This window comes from Gymnogyps californianus, chromosome 18 (assembly GCF_018139145.2).
Source record: "Gymnogyps californianus isolate 813 chromosome 18, ASM1813914v2, whole genome shotgun sequence".
NCBI lineage: Eukaryota > Metazoa > Chordata > Aves > Accipitriformes > Cathartidae > Gymnogyps > Gymnogyps californianus.
Window position 1 is genome coordinate 837,581 of NC_059488.1, and position 24,241 is coordinate 861,821.

The following is a 24,241-nucleotide window of genomic DNA, read 5'->3' on the forward strand; positions in this document are numbered from 1 at the left end:
GCTCAATGAATTTGTGTGAAAATAAAAAATTACCATAAAGTGTCTTTTGAACTATATAGCAGAAAGTTTCAGCACAGAACAAAAATGTGGAAAAATGTAAGAGCAAAAAAACCTCTGAAATTAGTAACCGAACCACACAGTTATGTGCATAGCTATACGGGTAACCCCTTATATTGTAAAGTATTCTGCTTTTTGAAGGCAAGATGAGCAACAGCCAAGAATAAATCACATCGTATGGGTATAGCTAGCCATAAAATGAGAAAAAACAGCATTATTTTAATCAGAAAAGAACAGTCCAAAATGACAGCAACCACACATTTAGACTTAACATGAAGTATGACCATACCCTTGGCAGAGCTGGAGATGTAATAAAGAGGAATTTATTTAAATGCATTTAAATGCATGAAATACACGTAGAGCTAGAGGCTGTTCTGCTCTAGCTTGGTAATGTATAACAAGAAGCACGGTAATGCTAAGCTTAGCAACATGCACTTAGTAAAAGGCACAGGAGTCAGATCTCACCTACACTGATATAAATCTGCAGCTATGCTTTCACAAACAGACTCAGTAATGGTTAATACTGCAGCACTGAGCAGAGAATCTGGCTTCTATACTACGACATAAAAAAGAGGCTTTGACACCGGTTTTTGTTTCAGTAGCTACCATCACTAGCAGCGGCAGGCAAGGCCCGTAGGAACAGCAGCTCCCAGCTCTGTATCAGGACGCCAATGTTAACCACGCCTTACATATTAGTTTCAAAATTGGTTCTAATGCCGTTGCTGTTCAAATGTTTATACAACATAAATTAGAACTTTCTTTCCTTTGGTTAATTCTTCCATTATTTATATCTACTACTTCTTCATTAGCAATTTCCTTCTCCTTCGAGATCCACAGTGTTGCAACTTTAAGTACAGGGAACACGCAACTTTGTGCCAGTGGGATGTATTGGTCAGAGAAGGAACAGGACTCTCATGTTCTACAGGTGATCAGACAGAAGTTGAAGGATTTTTAGCTGCTTCTGGTCTGAGCAGATTCCAAAACACTTAATCTTTCTTTAGCTTCATCAGCCCACCTATTTCTTGCAGAAGACACTGCTAAAGAGGACTATTCTATAAGAATTAGTAACACATGAATTTTTTTTCTTCTATAGAAATGTCTTTGACAATAGCAACTGCCTCAACCCTCAAACAGGTCTATTTCTACTTAGAGCCAACACCAAGGACTATGCTCAGAGCATCATCCCAAGCGACTGGCAAAGCTGAGACAAAAGAAGTTGTTAATTACGTAAGCAGGGTTTTCTTGCTTGATTTTTATCTGCAGACCATAAAGCATTCTTTGCTCCAAATGATCCAGCAGGTAGTTAGCACAGCTGGGAAAGGACAGCCTACTGATCTCAAACAGCTGGACAAGACCCTCACCTCCCAGGCCCAAGTTAATGTCATTTGGTCACATTGCAACACCAAACCTTCACAAGGATTCACAAAAGAAACAAGACTTTTATCCTCTGGGAAAACAGCTTTCCAGACTTCTCTTCTGATAGAAATCTGACTGGAGGTTCTCTTCAGCCCTCCCTTACCCCACTCCCCTTTTTCATTTTTCCCACAAGAATTTTTCAGACTTTTATCACTGACATCTACTATAGCTCTTCCTAGACTATATTAGTTTATTACACATTAATTCAATTAAAAGATGAAAATGTGAAACAGTAAGATGTTCAGCACTTAGCATATCTCCTGTTTCTGTTAATGTAATTCTATTCCTCTCACACACTGCTTAGTTCCTCTACGGCGATCCCTTCCTCCAGTGCACATGATTACAAAGGGGAGCTGCTTCAGGAGGCTGTCATAGCATCAAGCATCCTCAGAGAGCTACATAAAAAAAAAGAATTTTTATTTGAAAGGCACTGGCATCTTACACAAACTCAGTAATTAGCTTTTGAATCAAATTATTAAAACTTGGTTCAGGAGAAGAACACAATTCCAATAAAATGTCTCTGTCAAACTGTTTCTTTAGTCAGTCCAGAGGTGGCCTGTGCCCTCTCATCCCCTCTCCTCTCAGGCTACATCACTTCACACATCAGCAAGTTATTTAATGTAAGTTTGGGTAAAATTATTTATTCACAGGAGCAACTGCTTTGGCTGTCAAAGAGTATAAATGCATAGACCTGCTCCCCTTACCAACTGTGAACAGACGCATCTACCTCTGCATGAAGACCCGAGCTATAAAGTCACCGAGCTTCCTTGCAGAGTTGAACAGAGAACTCACAACACTGAGTGTGTTCCCAGGGAGCACTCGCTTCTGCCTCTCACCTCTCTCCAAGCTGCCTTTGGAGAACAACAGAAATTACACTTGTTTCAGCTTTGCCAATTCCTGTTTGCCATGGCTTACATTAAGGACCAACACTACTTTGTGTCACTGGAAAAGGCACAATTTGAAGTGGTGCAGTTCAGTCCTTCTGCCTGCGTGTGCTCTGTGCACTGCACGTTTGTCTGATGCAGTTTCATACAAGCAGCATGTTCAACTGCCCCAACAGAGAGAGCTGAGAAAAGTTTGCTGCAACTGCTAAAGTGTAAGCACCAACAAAGTTCGTGCAGGCGAGTTATCATTTCTAATAGACAGCATTATTGCCTTAAAAACTCCAAACAGAGGTTTTCTGATGGATCATTTATGTTCCAGAATATGCACTTTGCTGATTCTACTCCACATGCTAAAATTTGATTATTCCTGCTCTATTGCATACAGCGAGAAAAAGCATGGAACCAGTCATGGCTGTTAGTGACGCCTGTGCCAAAAAGCTGACACACAGCCACGGGCAGGTGCCTGTTTCCATATAAAACCAGGGAGGCAGCAAGCCCTCAGAGCACACCAAATGCACAGTGCTACCCGAGAGGCAGAGTTTCACTATTCACAGAAGCACAGAGAGATTTATTTATTTATCTTAATTAAAAAGTCATAATTTCAGAGTGAGTCAACAGATCCTCTAGTTGACCCCATCATCCAATACCCTCTAATAAAACATACTACCTCGAAAGCACTCTCATCCTATTGAAACAATACATTGAGACAAATAGATCCCAAAATCCCTTTACAAGAACCTGATGAGATAAAACCAGCAGAAAGTCCCAGCATGAAAACTATGCTCTTGCTGAGGGTGAAAAACTCGTATGATGCCTTAACAGTGAGACTTGGCTGGAAATCCCTTCCTGACATCAAATCTGCATCGGACTGCAAACGTACGGGGAAGACATAGTAAATGAGGGAGGGGATTCTCTGAACTAGTATAGCACACCCCTTTGCCCAACTCGGTATCTGCTCTCTGTGGCCAAACTCTGATGATTTAAAGAACAGTGGAGGAAGAAACACACTACCTTAATCTAACTTTCCTCTGTAAGAACAGCATGCAGAATTCCCCCTTGAAGCAGAGGTTCATCCAAAAGCATAAGATTGCTTAAACCTATCTTAATTTAGAACTACAGCCCTTTAAGCAACACTAAAAAAAAAAAAAAAAATCCTGCTATTTCTGCAGCCAAGCAGCCTAAGGAGTACAGAGTCCCAGAAGGTGACTCACTGATAATCTCACTGATTTCCCCCAAACCACATGGGCATCCTCGCACCAGCAAGTTGCCCAAAATTTCAGGTTTAAACCCGTCTTCAAAATTGTTATCGTTTCAGCTTAAGAGCTCCGAATAACAGCAAGCCTTTAACCTCTCCCGTAATCTATTCCTATAATTAATCTCCATCACTGCGAGGAAATTGTGTCGTATTTAAAAGAATTTGTGTAGCTTTGACTTTCAGTTACCGGATCTCATTATGCCTTTGTTGGAAAGACTGAAAATATTCAGCTAACGTTCCCATAGGTATGGATTTCCACAGAGCGGCTGAGTCACTTCTTAACGCTCTTCTCCTGGATGTGCCTGCATAAACCGAGTTCATTAAGTCCGTTACATGGCTTGTTTTCCAGAACCAGAGCCTCCTCTGAACTCTCCAGTATTTTCATCTTACTTGAGAGCTACTGTACCTGGAGATTATGTTCTAGTAGCCCATTCTAACGCCACCATGTGCACACACATGATCACTCCAACTCGATCCTCTTTAGGAAAAAAACCAATCAAACCAACTCTTCCCACAACAGTGAAGTCCAAATTGCGTCACTGATGCAACTAAATCCTTCAAGTCACTCCCTGCCACTTCTGTGTTTGCAGTAGGAAGCTATCATGGTTTCTAGACTTTACACCGTCTTTTTCATTATATTAAGAACCTTCTCCCACTTGGAACCATCTAACCAGGAAGGTCAGACCAGGCTACAGCAGTAACATCTTGTCACTGATCATCTCGCCTATCTGTTATCAGTAAACTTTAACAGCAAAGGTATAAACCTTCTTTTGGATAATTTAAGTCAGTATTAGTATTTGAGCAAAGAACTGGTAAGTGGAGGAGCTGACTGGATATAGCCCACTCATTTATGTCTTCCAATTAATGATCAAGATGTAGGATTTGTTCCTAAGCTCATTCTTAATTTTTGTCTTGCTGCCTTACAACACTACCTTTGTTTAATTAAATTGTCAGGTCACACTAGAGGCAAATTCCTCAGAGAATTGCAAGTATGTGATACTAACTATATCATCAGTTGACTTAATCAGATCTTGAAATCCCCTCTCAAGAAGGAACATGGCGGGGGGGGAAGGAGGGGAGAATCTTTTTTCCAAGCATATGTTGTTTAGCCTTTAATCTCTACATTCATTGTATTATCTGTATTATTTGTACATTCTAATTATTTACAAAGTTTTACCTGCTCATTTTATTTTATTCCTGCTACTGACATCAAGTTAACAAACTCGCTTTTTTTGTTTTCCTAAAACACATTTAATCTTTCCACACGTGTGGACAATATTCCCGGTACTTCCAATCCCACTGACTTTCTTCCCCATTTTCCAAAACATTTAAAATCAGTGACAGGGAGCTCAACCAATTTGTTTAAAACTAAGCTGTTTGAAAACACACCACTTCTACTGTTGCATGTAACAGGACTGCCACAGATTCCTTTGGCTTCCATTGATAACTTGTAATTAATTCACTCCAATTATCTGTATACCGTGTAATTATGTATGGTAGCTACGCAAAGACTGTAAAGCATGTAATTATTTGTAATTATGAACTCGCAACTTGCACTCGCTGTCCTTCTCTTCCCGACACACACACACACATCCATCCCTCCTTCCCCATCTCCCACTCGGCGGCCCCGGGCACCGCTGCCGGCCCCGCGGCCCGGGCCGCCCCGCGCAGCTCCCGCTCCCCCTCAGCGTCTTCCCCGTAAGCGGCCCCGGTGCCGCTCAGCCGCCTCCAGCGCCAGGCGACCGGCTCCGGGCCAGCCGCCACACGCACCCCACCGGTGCCACACTCCGCGGGCGGCCCCTCAGGAAAGGGGGCGGGAAGCAGCCCGGCGCCGGCCGGCTCCCGCCGTACCTCAGGCGGGGCCCCTCGGCCCGGGGGCCGCCGGCAAGAAGGGGGGCGGCAGCACCCTCGCCCGAAGCTGAGGCCCGGGGGGGCCGTTTCAAACACCGGCACCGAGGGGCTGCCCCGCAGCGAGCCGAGCCGACCGAGCCGAGCCGCCCCCCCCCGCCAGCCCCCGCCCGCCGGCGGGCGGCTACCGTAAATACCGGCGGATGCGCACCCCGCCGCCGCCCCCCACACCCCCGCTACCGTATTGGCGCCCCGCGCGCGGCTCCGCCGGGAGGCGCCACCCAGGGAGGCCGAGAGACGCTTCATGGCTTTATTTTGGCTGCGAAGTGCGTACACCCGGAGCGGCCCCGCCGCCGCCCGCCCGCCCCGCTCGCCGCTCCTCTCGGGCTTCCGAGGCTCAAACTCCGCTGCGCCGCGCCGGGCTCCTCCGCACAGGGCCAGGCCGCGCTTCCCCCCACCCTGGGGCTGCGCAGGGAACGGGGCCCAGCGGCGGCACGGCCCCGCCGCGGCTCTGGGCTCCCGCGGAGCCGCAGCCCGGCCCGGAGCTGCCCCGGTGCGGCCGCCGGCTCCTGCCACTCACCTGGCACCAACCCGGAAGCGGCAAGGGGAACTCTGGAGTCCGTCGCTCAAAATCTTCCCCGTCGCGCCCGCTCCTCCGCTTAGTACGGCAAACCCCACCGGTCCCGGAACCTCCCGTGCCCAGCCCCGCGCCCCTATCGGCCCTCTTCTCCGCGGGCACCGATGCACAGCGCCTGCAGGGGGCGGTGTCGCCCGTAGCAACGCTGCGAGCCCCCGAGGGGCGGGGCCCGGCCCGGCGGCGCCTCAGTGACCGGGGGAGGGGGCAGAGCAGGAGGGGTTTACCGTATTTACCAGAGCGCGGCGGCGTCCGTATGCCTACCGTACATACTGCAGTTAACGCGCGCTGCTATATGGCCGTGAGAATACCTATTTAATTAAAAAAGCCCCCAAAGCAGCCTTATGGGCTGTGCCAGTCCCGGCGGCTGACTGCACTGCCGGGGCTGTCTTCTGGTGGCTTTTCAGCCGCCCTTCGCTGCCAGAGGCTAAGCGAGCCAGCATACCCTCCGTTCCCGCTCCGTTCCCGCCCTCTGACCTCGCCTCTCTCCCCCAGACACGCCAGGCCCGCCGGCCGCCCCCGCCCGCCTGCACCCCGGTGAGGCGCCGCGGGGCCCCGGTGGCACAGGTGGGCGGCGGGCGGCTTCCCCGCCTGGCAGAGCCGAGGCCGGCTGGGGAAGGAGGCGGCCGGACTTCCTCGTCCGCCCGCTCCCCGCCCAGGGGCCGCGCCCGCCCGGCAGGTGAGGCCCCGCCGGGCGCCAGGCACAGCCCGGGGAGCGGCGGGCCATGGCGTACCGGGAGCTGGTGAGGCGCTGGCATGAGGGCGTGCTGGCGGCCGACGGCGGGGACTGGGACGCCGCCCTGGACATCTTCGCCGGCATCCCGGAGCCGCCGTCCCGCATCTGTTTCAACGTGGGCTGCGTGCAGCTGCTGGCGGGGAGGCCGGCGGAGGCCCTGCGGGTGAGCAGGGCCGCGGCGGGCCGGCGGCGGGCTGGCTTCGCGGGGCTGGGAAGTCCGCAGAGGGGGACGGACGGACGGACGGGGGGGGGGGGACGCTGGAATGGGCGGCGGCACGGCTTTCCCACCTGGATTTTTTTGAGGGAATACTGCTGAAGCTCAAACCGATTAAAATCCAGCGTTTCTCATCCTGCACGAATAGCGTGAATGCGAGCGGTGATGGATACAGAGCAAGGAGCCCTGCGGCCGCCTGCGTCCCCGGACAGCGCTGCACGAGCGGCCCAGACTGCCAAAAAGAAACCGCTACGCTGGAAAACCGCTGCCTTTTGGAAAGGGAGGGCAGCTGCCTGCGCTGGTGCAGGCAGGCAAGCGCCCTGAGGAAAAGCCTTTTTATTACAGCACCTAGCATGTCTGCACGTCTGTCTGTCTGTCTGTCAGCTGCCCAGTGAGGAGATGCATATAAGCCATTTCTTAAATAGCGTAAAGAAGAGCTCAGGCTGTGCTGGAGGGGCTGGGGCAGAGCCCTGGAGCCCTGGGCAGGGCAGTTGCTATAAGGGACAACAGTGAGCACAGCACGATGGTGCCCAAGAGAGACTTTTTAGCCCCGATGAATGGGCACTGACTGGGAAGAAGCTCGGCTATACTTCCGCATAGGTCAACGGTTGGTTGGGTTTCTTTTCTCTTCTGTAGCCCAGTAAAGCAGACTTACAGCAAGCTGTGCTGTCGGAGTCATGGGAGAAGCCAGCCGCCACCTCACCGAGAGGCACAGTCACTCCCTGACCTCCTGCAACATATTTTCACCCCTGCAGTGCTATCCCTGTCTAGGCAGTATGAGGAAAGACTGCGGTTTCAGGCTTGATTCGTTATCTACATACCATCTCTTTGCAATGATAAGTGAAGGAGCATACCTCCTAGCTTCCTCAGAAAGACATTAAGACAGTTTTCCCAGCACAGTGTTACTTTGAACCGTCAGCCACAAGCTACTACCAGGTTTGCTAATACTTGCCTGTATTTAGCTGTGAAACTGGACCAGAAATATTGACTTATAGGTGTATTGTGTGAAGCCCTTCAGCTTTCTCCCTTGCACCCTTTCCCGTACTCATCACCGTAGGCTGCTTCAATCAGCCTCCCCCAGCCTGGCTAGTCCCGCTGCTGCCGCTGTCAGGGCAAACTGCTCCAGGCAACACAGTTTTCCCATTACAAGATGCCAGATGGCAAACGTAGCTCATTTATATCCAGTCCAGTTTACCAAGGAAGGACAAAAACCTGAAGCTCAGCTCATACAGAGCCAAGACCTGAAAGATGACTTGGAGCTGTCTCCTGCCCCTCAGCCCAGATTGCAGCCCTGTGCTGGTCAGTCCAGAGGAGCTGGTCCCGAGCCCAGGGACGGCTTCTGCGCCCAGTGCAAGTGCAGCTTGGACATGGCTGTCTGGGTGCATATACCCGGGCATCGACAGGAGAGATCCTAACTGATCCTTGGGATGTGTCTGTGTTTTTCTCCTTAGTCATTTGATAAAACCGTTGCGAAGGACAACTCCCTGGCCGTTGGCTTCTTTCAGAGAGGGTTTGTCCATCTGCAGCTGGAAATGTAAGTGAGGCGCAAGTCCATTTCAGTCTTCGGTTTTCTCCTTTTAGTCATACTTTATTCCTAAACCTAAATGATTCTACGATTCAGTTTGGCCTTGTAAACCATGTCACAGGTCAGCAAGTCTTATCTCTGATAAGGCTGAGAAGATACGAGCTGCACAATTCCGGAGCCCCAGGGGTGGCTAATACATGACATTACTGTCCTGTACACACAGAGAAAGAAGCTGCTCCTGTACGCAGGGCTGCCAGGAGGTTACGTTGCCATTCAGATTTTCTTTGGGAATGAAAAAAATATAATTGCGCTGTTTGGTGTATCTTCACATGGTACACGTGAGTCTGGCCTTCCTAAAAATGCAGTCTGCCCACAGCATCTGACTCTCGCTCTCTGCTGACAGCAGATTTTGTGGGCCTGATCTCAGTCTCACTGATTTAATGTTGGGATTGCTCCACTAGTGTCATGGGATTGATTACTCATTGTTTCCACAGTTAAATCACAGTGACATCCTGCTCAGAGAGGTGGGTGGATGATTTTACAGATCCCTTCTTACCTTTGAAGTTCAGTTATTCTCTTTCCCGTTATTTTCCCCATGTTTTCCAGACCTTAATTTCCACAAAATGACTATCTTTATTTCTGGGAGGGAGTTAAAGTGAGCAGTTCTGCACTCACAGCCAGCCCGTCAAACAGATACACGCTCTGTGCCTCTACCAGCAGAGCTGCAGTCAGGGATGGTGGACCCCTGGCCGGCAAGCTGGAGCTGCTCCGCTCTGCTCCCAGCGCTGTGCCGCAGCCGGCAGAAGTGAAGCAAACCTGCCCCGAGCACGCACGCTGTGCAGCAGGTCAGGGGCAGCACAGCTGGCAGACCTGCCTCCTGCCCGAGGAGGTGATGGCCACCAGCACCCCATGGCTCCTTCCCTCATCAGATGCTGCTCCCACCCACCCATGTCCACCCGGGCACCTTCTCTTGGCCGTGCTCACTGGCGCTTGGTCGGGCGACCGCTGCACAGCCCTTCCTGGACCCTTCCTTTCACCACCTGCAGCCTCAGTGGGAACCTGGTTTGATTTCAGTTACATAGCTGGTGTAAATTCAGATTAATTCCCTCCTTATCCTTAGAGTTTCTCTAAATTTCTGCTTGCGTTGCTCTGGCCATGCACGTACGCTCACTGCTCACTATCAGCAGGGGTTTCCCAGCCCTCGCTTCTCCCCTGAGACATCTGCTGGGACAAAACTGCCAGCAGCAAGCTGGGCAAGGAGCTCACAGCGTTTGTTAATCTTTGTTCTTTACATTTTCTCTTCCTTGGAATTGCGCCTATTTCAGGTATCAAAACCTACTGTTCATCCCAATCAGTAAAACAGTGCAGATAATCCCGGCGGAGAGACACGCCATGTTCATTTTGTACTAACTACCAACGAGGAGAGGACAGGGAATTTTCTGTGGTGACAAGATGACACACCTCTCTGGTGCAGCTCTCCTCATCCAGGCTACAGCAAAGAATACATGTTTTCTGCTAGCTTGATTTTTGAACTTCTTAATTAGAGTCTTCAGCTTTTTTAGTCTCAGTTTCTTCTGTCATCTCTGCATTGTAGGTACGAAGAAGCTCTCTCTGACTATCATATGGCCTTCAGTCATCTAAGAAAAAATCCCTTCATCGATTACAAGCAGCTGGGGCTGAGGCACATACTCTATGCATGGGAGGTAAGAGTCAACCTGTCTCGGCAGTCCTTCCCCTCTGTTGGGGGTATTCATCAGGTCTTCAGCAGTAGGCATTAGTAACCCAAGAGCTTTTCAAGACAGTACATTAGAAAAGTAAAAAATTTCTGCTTGCACTTTTTTTTTAAAGGAACTTAATCATAAAAATCATAAAACAATGTCATCTCTGAAGAGTTTAGCAAATTACACAGTTTGAAAAGTAAAATTGTTCAGAGCAGACGCACAGGAATTTGTATATTGGGGTTTTTTAGCTTATCTATGCATGTAATATTTACACTTACATGCATGTAAATATGCATGTAAGTTTTGTGAACTCCTCAGCTCTAAAAGCTGAAATAGGTTGAGTATAGACAGATGGGAACAAAATTAGTCCATAATGAAGACTCTAAGGAACTTACGTGCATGAAAGCCTGTCTTTCCAACCGTAGCAACTGGTCTTAAGATTACCTGTGTGTCCAAACTTACAGGCTGGGCTGCAAGCTGTGTTTTGCTTCTGTAACACTTCACTCTGCAGCTCTTACACTGTTATATGGAGTCAACCTGCCACATCCTGTTCAAAAAAGATCTAAGTCTGAATTGATTGTAAACATTTGTAATATTTGGAATGTAAAAGACTCCTAGAAACTGTACTTTACTGCAAGGGTTCATTTTGTCTTCTGTCCTGAGTCCACACACACAGACTGAGAAGCAGATACAGGACAGAGTATTTAATTCTTTACTTCCACAAGAGTGAGGGGTCATTGTGTAACTCAAGTCAAGCATGCCCAGAAACTCAGCATTCAGTCTCAGTCAATTTTCATGCACCTTATACCTGGCAGGAAGCAGCTATCCTTGGCATCTGTGGTGTTACCCAAACCTCATTGTTTTTAACAGTTTCAGTGCCACAGCAGTGCCTTCTCTGAGCTCACACACACTTAGAAACAATAGGTTCCCTTTGAAAGGTGCAGGGCCGCAGGAGTGCCCCGAGGCCATCCGGAGGAGGTTGGTACCCTTTCTGGTGTGAACACGCAGTCCCTCACTCCACATGCTCTGGGCATTGCCAGGACATGTGCTCTCACTGTGCTGGCACTCCAGACGCAGGATCTGCATCCTCATTCAACTGTATCTTGCTCTTACATCTGCCTGCAGCTCATTTTTCAAAATACACAAACATAATCCTCCCGCAGAACTGTGCCATCAGCTTTCCCCATGCACGGCCTCTCACACGCTGTATCTAATCTTCTCTAGGGAGATATGCTATATCCAGAAATATTTGCCTCTTGCAAGGCTATAGCACTTCTGAGCTGAGTGGGAACTGCTGCCCTGCCTCCTCCAGAGGGAGCATCTCTGCAGGTCCCATAGATGTTCGGGATTGCCATTTCCCACCACCCACCAAACGGCAGTCTTCTACTGTCACGATTAAGGAGTAAGGAAAAGCATCACTGTTAGCTGCACCTCTGTCCCCAGCACTGCTTGTATCCAGATACCACAAAGCAATTTACAAGCTGATAACCCTGTCATATAAGATAGCAATCTGTCTGACAGTGAGTCTGTTAGGCCACACTTCTGCCTTGTAGGCCAGCAGCTTTTCCATACACTGACTGTTGGCCAGTGACAAGAAGAGATCTCCCGCTCTTAATTCAGCATATAGATCAAGGCTTCCCAACACCCAGTTTGTAATACTCCCACACTTTGCCACTTCACCACTGAACATACTTACATGCTGCTAAAGGGTAACAAGCTACAGCTGACAATTTGCACATTCACAGCCCGCTACAATGTGGAATAGTTTCAGTTAAGTTATTTTGCAGTGAAAGGGAGTCAGAATTACTCTGTACAGCAAAAAAATATTACCTAGTTGCATGCAGAAGGAAACCCAAGAAAATCTTTCCTGGCCTTTCAGATGCAGGCAGGATAAGATTAAAACTTGTGTGGTACCAGAGTCTTCATCTGGTGTTCCCTGTGCCTCTCCTTGCCTTGAACAGAGCCAGCAGCTCCAGCACAGCCAGGAGCTAGCCTGGAGGTACAGCTTTTATCTCTTTCCACTCTGATTATGAAGTTTTTTCAGCTATGCTGCTCTGAGTGCCTTTCCTGCGGCCAGTGGGGGGTAGATTGGTGCTGTGGCTGTATCTGTGGTGCTTCAGTGCCTGGTCCCTGTTTCTTGGCTGAGTTCAGTAAGTCGCGTTGGGTGTCTGCTTGGTCTCAGCCCTCCGAGTTCTGCTCCCTCCTTGCCCGCTCTAGGTGCTGTACAGCACTGCAGCAGCACAGTGCCGGCTGCAGCAGTGGCAGGAGGCCAGAGTCACCCTAGATAAGGCTGTTGTATGGAGACCTGAAGGAAGAACAGCAATTCTGGACCAGGCCCTTGAGCGGGTGCAGGTAAGACCACCTCTCTGAGTTCTTGGGTATGTGCATTGGGCTTAAGTTAAGAAATATGAGATAAGAATGTGCTAATTGTTGTATGTTTGGGTTTTTCTTGTCTACTTATCTGCTTGGTCACCTGGTAACAGAGTCTAAGCCATTTGTGTGTGATGCTCTGCCAAGCTAGTGCTTCAGCTAATCAAGTAACTCCATCAACCCAGGTGCTTCACAGCACAGAACCACCATAGCAGAGAATTACGGGATAACCTCTCGGGCTGGGGAGGTTGCTTTCTAGTCCCTGCTGTTCAGGAGCTTAGTTCTGTTCGTACTTGTGCTTGTAAAACAAGTTGCGTTATGCAGTGTTTAAGTGCATGTGTTGGGTTTGTGTAGTGGGGCAGGGCTACAGGGGGGGCTCCTGTCAGAAGCTGCTAGAAGCTTCCCCGGCTCCAAACCCAGACCCGCCTCTGGCCAAGGCTGAGCCCATCAGCAAGGAACTAGTAGAAGCTTCCCTGGCTCAACAGACCGCTCTGCCGAGCCCATCAGCAACGGTGGTAGCGCCTCTGGGATAGCGTATTTAGAAGGGGAAAAGACTGCTGAGGGAGAGAGTAAAAAGGTGGAGGAAGATGGAGGAGGAGGAGGAAGAAGAAGAGCTACAGTAAAAAGAGGAGAGGAAGAGAAGATGGAGAAGAAGAAGAGGAGCTCCAGTGAGGAGTGGGATGTGAGAGAAACAGCCATGCACACACCGAGGTCAGTAAGGAAGGAGAGGGAAGAGGTGCGCCGGAGCAGAGATTCCCCGCAGCCCGTGGTGAGAGGGCAGGCTGTCCCCCTGCAGCGCATGAAGGGTTAATGGCGGAGCAGAGACTCCCCTGCAGCCCGCGGAGGACCCCAGGCCGGAGCAGGTGGCTGGGCCCGGAGAAGGCGGTGGCTCTGTGGGAGAGCCCACGCTGGAGCAGTTGTGGAGGACTGCCGTGCGTGGAAAGGACTTGAGTTGGAGAAACTCGTGGAGGGCTGACCCCCGTGGGAGGGACCCCACGCTGGAGCAGGGGGAGAGTGTGAGGAGCCCTCCCCCGAGGAGGAAGGAGCGGCAGAGACAACGCGGGACGAACTGACCGCAGCCCCCATTCCCGCCCCGGCGCCGCTCTGGGGGAGGAGGTGGAGGAATCGGGAGCAGAGCTGAGCCCGGGAACAAGGGAGGGGCGGGGGGAAGGTGTGTTTTTAAGATATGGTTCTATTTCTCATCATCCTGCTCTGATTTGATTGTTAACAAATCAAATTGGTTTATTTTTCCCCAAAACCGAGTCTGTTTTGCCTGTGACCATAAGCGGTGAGTGATCCCTCCCTGTCCTTGCCTCGACCCCCGAGCTTTTCTGCTGTGTTTTCTCCTCCCCATCCCGCCGCGGGGGAGGCGTGAGCGAGCGGCTGCGTGGGGCTTTGTGGCCGGCTGGGCTTAAACCACGGCAGTGCAGAACCCCTACAAGTGCAGATTTGGAGGGTCTCCCTTTTCATTACACTGGCTGACTTTTGAGTCCCTTTGGCCTCAGTAACAATTGGTGGCAGCTCAGATATTAATGACAATCACATTTACAGCTTAAGTAGAGTGTAAAAGTGTTTCCAGGGTGGGTTCTAAATAATAGTTTCCTGTTAGACTCTTTTATGATCAGGAACAACCTGCAGATCTCTGATTTACGCTTCCTGGAGGGTTCATTATTTTGCTACCTCCGTACTTCCTTATTTGTATCCTTTCTAAGATATAATAACTTTTTTTTTAATCTGATCATCTCTTCTAGCATCATGTTTTGCTTTACATTAGTGCATTATTTATATTGGCTATTAGCAAGCTACTCAGTGGTTGAACAGAGGAGAAAAAACCCAACATTTGAAGTCAAATAGAAAAACTGCTTAGAAGATTTTTTTAATAAACCTTACTCCACTTCCCCACCCATCCCATGCCAACAGAATTAGTCTTTGAGTCAACACTGGGTAGTGGCTGCTGAGCTCTTAGTTTGCATGTGCTCGTTAAACCTGAGTGACCTTTTTCAAGTTCACATCCGTAATTTTTGCCCCAGTGTCTTCCTGGAGCTCATCTTGCACACATAGGGAAACTGTATTTGCTTTTCACTGCTGTTATGTTTCATTTAATATTGATGGCTTTCCCCTTATCTGCTTTCCCTGCCCTAGGACCGGTTGTTTTTAGAGCCCATGCGGGTTCCTCTTGGGGAATTTTTCAGACCACGAAAGAAGGAGGTTGAACAGCTGGATTCAAAAGATTTCCTGGGTAAACCCAAGGTAACAGGCATGTAATCGTTAAGATTAACAGCAAGCAGATTAAAATCCCGCCTTTTGACATCTCCAGAGAGCATTACTGTTGGCCACTCCGCTGATCACTGCACTGGTGCAGACCCAAGAGCAGGATTGTCAGGGCTTGCAGCCAGTCAAGTCGTCTGGGACACAGAAGCCGAAATTTGTTAGAATTGCCACCTCTTCTATCAAAAATGCACTTTGGTGCTAAAAAACCTTCCCAATCTTGGTCACTTTAAACTCTGAAAAAGCTGAGCAGGTGCTTAGGGAACCCTGTGGTTGTGCTTTCGCTGACAATGACATTCTCAAGAGGAGCACATTCTTCTAGCATGCTCCTACTCACTCCTGCATTCCCAGTGGGACAGGCAGGCGCTTGGGAGACAAATGCTCTGTCACATCCCTTAATGCAAGTCAGCAGAGTATTTCTCCGATCCCTTCTGTGACCAACGCAGTCAGAAGTGCCACAGGCCAGAGAGCTCCAACATGAATAAAGGAAAGGGAAAGTAATTCATTCACGTACTTTTAAAGAAACCTTGGAAAGACTAAAAAAACAGGGACACGAATGGTTGAAGCTGTTTTGGGAATCCAGCTCTGCTTTTTCCTCTATGTGCATGGCTCTACTTTATGCCTGACCTTAGGATGTCAGAAGGAAATGGGTCTGAGTAGATAACCTTGCATGAAGTTTGAGAGCTTCTTCATCCAGCCTGGATTCAGTCATTACTTTGTCCTCCGACAGGTGATCTCGTCCATCATTCCCAATGATGAGTACATCGGCTTCGAGCCTCTCAGGCCTCAGGTGAGCAGGATATAGCTGTGAAAGGAGGAATGGAGCTGTCACGGAGCTCCAGGTAGGGCCTCAGATCCTAACACCATCAGGGTAAGAACATGCTGTTGAAAAAAACAGTGCAATACCAGACTAGATCCGTGGGCCTGTTCAAAGCCAGGTGGTGGGCTTCAGCACTGGCTGGAAGGGACTCAGTGATGTGAGTCTCCAACCCTGTGAAGGTGCATTTTTGTCTCTTCGCCATGTCAAAACAGCAGTGGAGACTTTGCTATGCTCAACACGCGTTTGCCCAGCGCTTTAGTAAATTTGTCAGCGTAAGCATGGCTGCCTTGCACTGTAATACGAGTTTCTTAGAACCAAGGGTAGGGGAAAAGATTTTGTTACTTGCCTCCTGATGGGATAAAGAGGGAGGGGGAGAAATACAAGGTACATCCTGGTAAGGCGTGGAGCAGCAGACTTCTATCTGGCTGCTGTGGTGTGACAAATGTGGTCAAAAGTAAAGACAAAATACCACAGTGTGGTATTCAGAGGGAGAGTAAATAAGGTGGCACTGTTGCTGTATCAGGTACTGTTCTAAACTAATGCTGTTGTTCCTCCCACAGAAACAGGGCTTTTATGAACCCAGTGCTGACGCTCTGCGGTAAGTGTTCAGTTCCACCTTGGTCTAACTCCACTATTTCTGTTCAGAAGGTCATGTTTTGTTCTCTGATGTCTTTGAAGACTCTGTGGGATCCACACCCACTTCTCACTAAGGGTGGAGTGAATGACAAACATGCAAAGGCTTGTGTGGCTGCAAAAGACACTGCAGTTCAGTGGCATCTCTCATGCAAGAATCTCAGGGCAGTTTGCAGGAGTTGATTCAATAGTCTTGGGAGACAGGCATAGATCGTGCCATGGCTGGGGAATGGAAGCAGAGGGAGGTTGTGGGACCTGCCCAGGTCTGTGGCAGAGGATGCTCAGTTCCAAATACTCACTCCCAGCCCTGCTGTGCTGAGCCCAAATCAGCCTTCGTTCAAAAAACATGAAAGTCATTTGTTTTGGTGATATTGTACCAGCAGTACTTCAGCACTGAGTTTAATAATTGTTTTCATCTGGAGAATGTTTGTCAGTACCATGAAAATGGGGCAATTGTATTTGGGAAATCAGTGTTTTCCAAGCTCCTTTTGTTCTCAGTTGGACCAAAGAGTAGCAATGGAAATCCTGATTTCCCAACACCTGAAACTTTTGGCACGTGCCAGTTTGGATCGGTGCAGTGTTCTGGATCAAAGCCATCCAGCACCAGAACTCCAGGGTTAGTAAAGGCGCTCTCGTTCTTTCTTTACAGAGACAGTGAGTCAGGCTACTATCGAGTTTCGTCGCATTATTACCCTGAGGACTCGGAGAAGTTGGTGGTGAAGGCCAGCAGTTTGGTCTTTGTGGTGGCGAGAGGAGCGGATGGCTGGGCTACAGCCATACACGATGGCCAGGTAGGGAAAATGGGTGGGCTTTCCAGCCCATCCCCACCAGCAGAGACCACAGCCCTGGCTGTGAACAGGAGCTTGCTGCAGTCGCCTGAGCACATTCCTTGGGGACCCACCTGGAGCACTGCAGAGCAGAGGATGAGTTCAGGAGCTCATTTCCACAGACCAGTTGCTAACCATAGATTTCTCTGACACGTAGCTCCCACCAGCTTCTGCCATTCACCTCTGTAGCTCCACATGGGCATCTTTTTGGGCACTTGTGCTCTCCACCATACAGGATCCTATTGTGGAATCGTGTAGGATAACAGACCTCACCAAGGACCACCATTTAGAGCAGTATTTGTCACCTGAGAGCTCTGAGGGAGCCGAGGAGACAGGTTGGTCCTTACCTGGTGTGTAGTGCCTCTGTTAAATTAACTTTGGGAAGGTTTTGGGAGGGTTTCAGCTGTGCAGGCAGGTTTTATAAAGGGCTCTAGAGAAGACTTAAGGAATTAAAGTCCAGCAAATCTGACATCTTTCCGCAGACTAGGGAACTATAGTGTAAACAGATTGAAGAGAAACAGATAAATATGACAACATGGAAAATCTTTTGTTGACAGAAGCCATTTTTCACATGTCTACTTAAGTTCTTTGAAAGAGCCGGTGCATACCTGGATTAGGTTGAGCCAGTGAAGGTATTATCTGCCTATATTTCCAAAAAAAGTGAAAAGATTCTTTACAAGACCATGAAAAAAACAGTGAGCTGTTTGAGCAAGAGAGGCGGTGCTCTGAGGACTGATAACAGGTTAAAATGTGGAAATAAAGGGTGGGCATAAATGAACAGGTTTTTCTTTCTTTTTTTTAAAGAAAGGATGTCTCCACAGAGAATCTGCTGTGACCTAAGCATTTAGCATATTCCTAAGTGATATAGTAATAGGGATAGTGATATAGTGCTTCTTAAGGTGAGCATGTTCCATGACAGACAGTCAAACCATTCAGCATCGCCCGAAGTATCTGGAGGTAACAAAGAACAGTTACGGAAGTATTGGAATGTGCTGGTTGACTGCTCAGTGAAGTGTCAGATGAAATTCAAAGTCAAAAAAAATAAAATAATAGACACTGGGGGGAAAAAAAAGCATAATTACTCACAATGATCAGTTGAAATTAATAGCTCTGTAGCAGTGATTGTCGGAAGACACAGAAATGCTGCCCGACTGGTATCCCTCGACATCCTTGCTGCTCTCTGCCTAAGCATCCGTTTTAGGAGCAGAGTGTTGGGCTTGGTGGGTGTTTGGTCCGTTACATCCCAGCCACTCAATTAGCAGCACTGCTTTCAGCAGAAAAAGATGCAAAAGGGCCACTGGATTTTGTTCAGCAATTTCTGAGCACAAGCCACGTGGGCTACCGTATGCGACCCTGGGCCCCCATGGGCACATCCGTGTTGCAGTACGGCGAGCAGGCAGTGGTGGTTTGCAAGGGCAGAGTGGGGCTAACAGAAGATGGGGCTGGGTGGGCTGGGGCTGCGTCTGCCGCAGCAGCAGCTCCCGTCTCACCCTGCTCTGCTTTGTGTCCTGCAGAAGCTGCGCATCCCGAGCTCTCTCCTGGAGCCTGCCTCAAAGATGGATAAATGGGTGAGCTGACAACCTTGCAACCAGGGGTGAGGAAGGGACCAAGAGATACGTTTGGGACATTTATTTGTAAGATTATCACGGGATAGGACAACTGTGTAAGAGAAACATAGAGTGTGAAACACTGAGACACCTTGACTGAAGACCAAGTGCTCTTGAACAGGAACAAGAGAAGAGTTAAGAGCAGGAAAAATGCGTATTTTTTTATATACATCAGATCTCTTTACAGCAAAATCTGGAGGCTTGGACATATAGCCAAGCCACAGTGGCTTGCATCACAAGCTGATCTAGGTATTGTTATCTCTTATCCGCTGTGCGCTGATGGAGCACACAAAGATGAGCAGCTGCCACGGCTGTCCTGACCCACTGTAACTTGTGGAGGCACTGGAACGCAACGATGAGTTTGAGGGCTTGAGGCACATGTTCATCCAGCCCGCTCCCGTGATGTCTACAGCCACTAGATGTGGCACAGAAGTGGGTGAGGAGTGCTCACGTGTTCTGGTTCACCAGCAGAGTGAGAGCAGGTTAATCTCCTGCAGTGGGACAGTAGTATCTTAAACAGGCACGGCTTTTTGCCTTGAGGCATGCGCCTAAGCCCTAAACCCTCACCTTTGACTTAGGAAAACTTCCTTCATCTCCCATCTCCACCACAGGCTTATCCACACGTGATCCCAATCATTTTCCATCTGAACCCAGTGCGGAAAGGTGCAACGCAGACCCCTGTTTCCTGTGAGAGATTTTTGAAGCACAGGGTTGTTCTGGTGTTGCTATGATTTACTTTTTTTCCCCCTCCAAATGAATCCCTGGCCATAGCACACACTTGGGCATTTGCTCCATGGATCTCACTGTGAACCAGCCCAAGTTCCCAGGTGAGAGGCAGCAGATGGTGGGGAGAGCCCTCAGCACAGTGTGAGCAGCCTCCCTCTGCTCCAGCGCCAACCCAGCAAGGGGCAGGAGGCCAAGGAAGTGTCCCACCAAACCTCTCATCATCCCTGCTACCCACAAGAGCTGCAGAGACCGTTGAGAGCCTGAGTGCTCCAAGTCATCCAGCCATTTAATGAACTGGTCTCCCTGGGGCCCTCTCTGGGGTTACACCCAGCAATTTATAACTGGCTGCACAGTGCATCATGCACACCAGCCTTGCCCAGTCTCTGGTGTCTTCTGCTCGCTCCTTTCTGATGTTGTTCTGTTGCAGAAGATCAGCAATGGGATTCCCCTCCCTCCTGCCCAGGTGCCTCCCAGCCGACTCCATGTGAAGCAGAAGCCAGGTAGTCCCCCGGGCCCGGGACCTCCGTGGGTGTTCCGTGAAGCTGTGCCCAGACCCCCCTGCTTTAGGGGTGCATGGGGAGGCTGGTTGCCCACTGCAGCCCTGGCTGCCTGTGTGCTAGCGGGTTGCAGAAGGGCTGCCGGGGGCCTCTGCTGACTGCAGGCGCTGTTCCCCTGCTCTTGTTTTGTTCTGCAGAATCTCCTGGGGGAGAAAATGCCTCTGCAAATGCTGCCCAAATGTACTTCAAGGTAAGGTGTTTCACAAGCCAAAGCTGGCAGAGCCTCAAGAGATCAAGGCTGTGAAAAGTGCAAGATTCCTGGCCAGATCCTCCAGAGTTCTTGAGCTGCCCCAAAATCACTGGAAAAAACTCTTCCTCTGCCCATTTTCCCATTCCAAAGAGAGGCTCCCATGTGGCCTTTCCTCCACCACTCCCAAGTTGGTGACCATACAGTTTTGTGAGGCAGCCCAAGGTTGAGGCTTACCAGGGCAGTGCCCTTTTGCCACCCTCCGAGGAGCCAAGGGCCCCAGACACAGCAGTGTCCTCAGGCATGCACTTTACAGCCCATTGTGCAAGAGAGAGCTGTCTTTGAACTGCCTGCTGTCCCTTCCCCCCTCTCCTGTGTCGCATTTTCTGTCCCTGTCAGTCTGGGCACCACAGTTCATTCATATTTGCGTTCTTCTGGGATGATGTCCTTGATGCATCTCCATGTCATTACCAACCACTGTGTGTGATGGAGGTGGAATCGCTCCTGTGTCCACCTGGGGACAGCACCTTTCTGGCAGTGCCAGCTGCAGATCAGCTCTGCTCCCTTTGTCTTTGCCACCCCTCTTTGTAGGGCTTTTGGAGCCGTTTTTTGTCAGCTGTACTTCAGACAAGGCAGCAGAACATGGGGACTTGGCTGCACCTCTCCAACTGGCTGGAGGAATTGGGGCCCTGCTCATATAGGTTTGGGGTTGGGAGGTACCTGTCCAGTTGGACCCAGAAACAGGCTTCCTGGGTTGTGGGAGGAACATTTGATCCCAGGCTTTGCATCTGTAGTTCCTCCTCTGAAATTCAGATGCTGCTCTACTGTCACGTGGTAGCACTGAGCCGAGGGGTTGTGTCTGTGTCACCTCTCTTGATATGAGAGTCCTGAATAACCAGACTGTTTATGGTGCCACATCTCTCAGCAGATCCCACCGACCCACGGAGAAGCTTCATCCAGCACGGACAGACCTGTTGTGCTGAGAGCACGTTGCGAGTGCACCGTGGTGGTGAGGGCAGGCGAGGTGCCGTCTCTGCCGGACCTGCGGGCTCTGCTGAGGGAGCGCTTTGGCCAGCAGGCAGAGCGAGGGAAGCTGAGGTACGCTGCGGCACAGCCGGGCCCTCCGGCACTCTCGGTGCATGCGTGTGTGTGACAGGGCGGCAGCAGCCATTCCCCTGAGGATACAGGCATCCGACTGCATCTGGTCTCCTGGGAACATTTAATTGGGGTCAGAGCATTCTGGCAGAGATTCAGCAAAGATGTGAGCACACAGCCTTCCTGGCAGGGCTAACCTTACCATGGCTTTTGGTTTGGAGAACAGCATGTGCTCCATGGGCTTTGGAGGCCCAAAGGATCTTTCCCAGGAAACTGTACCATGGTCAAGAAATGGGGGAACAGAAGGAAAACCTCTGTGCAGATGCAGCTGCTGTATATTGGATTTTCTCCTGCTTAGCTCAGCCTTTGAGATACACTAGGATCAGTGCAGAGCAATTCGGGAGTTGGTCCTGGGGTGAGGTGTCCCTGACTGTGACACCCCTGGGGACACACAGTCAGTGTAGTCAGGAGAGTTGAGGATCTTGCCCTCAAGTAAGTGTGTGAGGAGGTGACAGTGTCACTCCCCAACAGTGCCATTTCTGCCCACTGAGCATGCAGGGTGGCCCCATGTGCAAGGTGACAAGCTCAGAGCTGGCTTACAAAGGGGACTGAAGATGGTAGCGGGTTAGGCTTGCCTCAAAGTTTGGCTTTAAGTGGGATGATGTGAGCCGCATTAATGAACCCTTGCAGCTACAGGCATTCGGATGGCAAAGAACTGGGTGCAGTTTCGGGAGAGGAGGATCTAGGGAAGATGTGGCAGCAGCTGACAGATGGCAGGCTGACGCTCTGCTGCCAGGTACGTGGGCTGTGACAAGCTTCTCTGCTGTGCTGGACTCAAATCTCTGCTTTGCCTTGCAACCTCCATGCTGACTTTCTCCTGTAGGACTCAGACTCCCACTCAGGCAGACCTGTCCTCTACCGGATGCTGGCTCAGCACTCTTACCTTGCGCAGGGACCAGGGGACCTGGAATTCAGCAAGGGAGACATGCTGGATATTCTCTCTGAAGGTAGCTCTCCGGTCCTGTCTGCAGGCTTGTACTGGGGCAGGCTTTTGGAGTCTGCTGCAGGGAGGGACTGGGGAGTAGATGGCCTCTCCAGTGCTCTCTCAGGCTTATAGTCTCAGGAGGTACAGGCTTGCGCTGGGTTTTGCCCAGAGTTAAATTCCAGCCATGAAAACTCTCGCTAACCCCACTCATATGGGCCAGGGCTCATCCTGCTCCTTTATGTTTTCCCAGTGAACGAGGACTGGCTCGAAGGACGCTGCAATGGCAAGACTGGCATCTTCCCCAAATGCTTTGCAACCCAGACCGGTTGTGGTGCTACCTTCCTATAGCAAACAGGAGCCTTCTCCTGCCTGACTGCACTGTCTCCCAGGGGTGGAAGACACCAGTCCCAGCTTATTTGGGCCACAGCCAGCACAGCCAGGAGCTCTGCTGAACCTGGACAGGAGATGTCCCCCGCTCACAGATCCCATGGGGTCAGTTCCAGCAGTCCGACGGCATTCTCTACAGCCTATTCCCAGACCTGGCATTTTTACCTCTGTGCTTAGACTGCCAAAGATGTGCCTGTGCAGGGCAGAGAGAAGGGAGAGCGAGCTGGTGTTTGGCTATGGGAAATGTCCACGTGGCAGCTCAGACCACAGGGGCTCAGACTGCTGGGTGGGAAGAGGTTCCTCTGGATGGAGGTCTTCATCCCTTCTCCCTTGTTGCTCAAGTTCAGGCTGGGAAGGCTGAGCCTCACTCTAGTGAAGCCAAGGATAGCCGTCTGTGAGCAGGAGGCAGCGCCCTGTTCCCCAGGCTCTTGGGTCACATATCCTTATCTCCACCAGACAGAGAGATGCTGCTCTTTTGAAAGGCTTTTATAACCAGTTTGCAGTGGGGTATATGGGATAACACCTTGGGTTAGGACCACCAGGTATCATCTTCCACAGCAAATACCGCATGGCTCTGCCAGAGCCAAAGGGTTCTGACCATTCCTCAGCCCAGATGCCTTTGGTTCTTTTCTTAAGCCCTTAAGTCCTGCCTGGATGTTAGTGCTGCATGCTGCATGGGCAGGGGTCTTGCAGCACAGAGGAGAGGTAGTTGTGGGAACACCCCTGCTCAGACCAGCCCTGGGCTTTGGCAGAGCCTTGGAGGGGCTGGGGAGAGGGCTGGCTGGGCAGCGCAGTGCTGGGCTGGTGGCTGGAGCTGGAAGGACCGAAATGACTGTCCAGTTCCTGCAGCAGAGCTGTGCTGGGCTCTGCTGATCTAAATAAAACACTCAAGTGCCTGAAGCTGCTATGGATTTGGTGTCTGACAAAGCTGGGCTATGTAACTTGAATATAAAATAAATCCTGAGCCAGAGTTGGCAGCTCTTAAATCAACTTCCACTTGTATTTTTCTGCTGAGATATGGCAGTAAATATTTTTAAAGACAGCTGACAGTGTCTTTGGGAAGATATTCTGTCACATACTACAAAACTCTTGCACATCTTGCACAGGGCAAGACACAGATAAGGTCACCCCTCTCCTCAGAGTTTAGGTGGCCGCCACTGCTCTCCATCACCGATTGCCTCCCGTGGCTGTTGGGAGAGCAGCCCAGCAGGACTGGAAGTGCCAAGGAAACTGTGCTAGGCTGGTTAGTGACATTCATATTTGAAAAACAAAATAGATTTTATTTCTAGTTTGAATTTATCTGGCTTCATCTAGCCACCAAGTCTCAGTCAGCTTTTGTCAGCCAGATTAAAGGAGTCTTTTCCTCTTGGAGGTACTGGGAGAGCTCAAGGCACCTTTGTCATCTTCGACATCTTTACAGAGATGACCCAGTTAGACCTCCTGAGCAATGCAGATGGGTCTAATGCCGTCATTCTTCTCCCCCTTCCAC

The 24,241-nt window shown here is 50.0% G+C and overlaps 2 protein-coding genes across 3 annotated transcripts in view; one reads left to right on the forward strand and one right to left on the reverse strand.

The window, feature by feature from the left end:
* Window positions 1-6,078, reverse strand: part of EXD3 (exonuclease 3'-5' domain containing 3) — a 298,010-nt gene extending 291,932 nt beyond the window's left edge. Inside the window, 1 exon segment of the mRNA XM_050907868.1 lies at window positions 6,041-6,078. The gene's annotated coding sequence lies outside the window, so the exon portion shown is untranslated.
* A 741-nt stretch (window positions 6,079-6,819) lies between these two features.
* NOXA1 (NADPH oxidase activator 1) lies at window positions 6,820-23,711 on the forward strand. 2 transcript variants are annotated; one of them, XM_050907989.1, is made up of 15 exons: window positions 6,820-6,993; window positions 8,496-8,578; window positions 10,164-10,272; window positions 12,508-12,642; window positions 14,803-14,910; window positions 15,659-15,718; window positions 16,309-16,346; window positions 17,031-17,172; window positions 18,723-18,776; window positions 19,969-20,041; window positions 20,236-20,288; window positions 21,211-21,383; window positions 22,071-22,176; window positions 22,264-22,387; window positions 22,616-23,711. In XM_050907989.1, the coding sequence occupies exons 1-15, from the start codon at window positions 6,820-6,822 to the stop codon at window positions 22,711-22,713; spliced, it is 1,530 nt and encodes a 509-aa protein (XP_050763946.1). In that variant the 3' UTR covers window positions 22,714-23,711. The 2 variants fall into 2 exon arrangements, with proteins under 2 accessions (XP_050763946.1, XP_050763949.1); XM_050907992.1 differs by having other exon boundaries at window positions 21,214-21,383.
* Window positions 23,712-24,241: the final 530 nt, after the last annotated feature.

What these genes read in the sequence shown, in the direction of transcription:
- NOXA1 (XM_050907989.1), top strand. Translation starts at nt 6,820, where the DNA reads ATGGCGTACCGGGAGCTGGTGAGGCGCTGGCATGAGGGCGTGCTGGCG. An exon ending in ACATACTCTATGCATGGGAG is followed by an intron (nt 10,273 to 12,507) that starts GTAAGAGTCAAC and finishes TGCCCGCTCTAG; the next exon opens with GTGCTGTACAGCACTGCAGC. An exon ending in CAGCCATACACGATGGCCAG is followed by an intron (nt 17,173 to 18,722) that starts GTAGGGAAAATG and finishes TGTGTCCTGCAG; the next exon opens with AAGCTGCGCATCCCGAGCTC.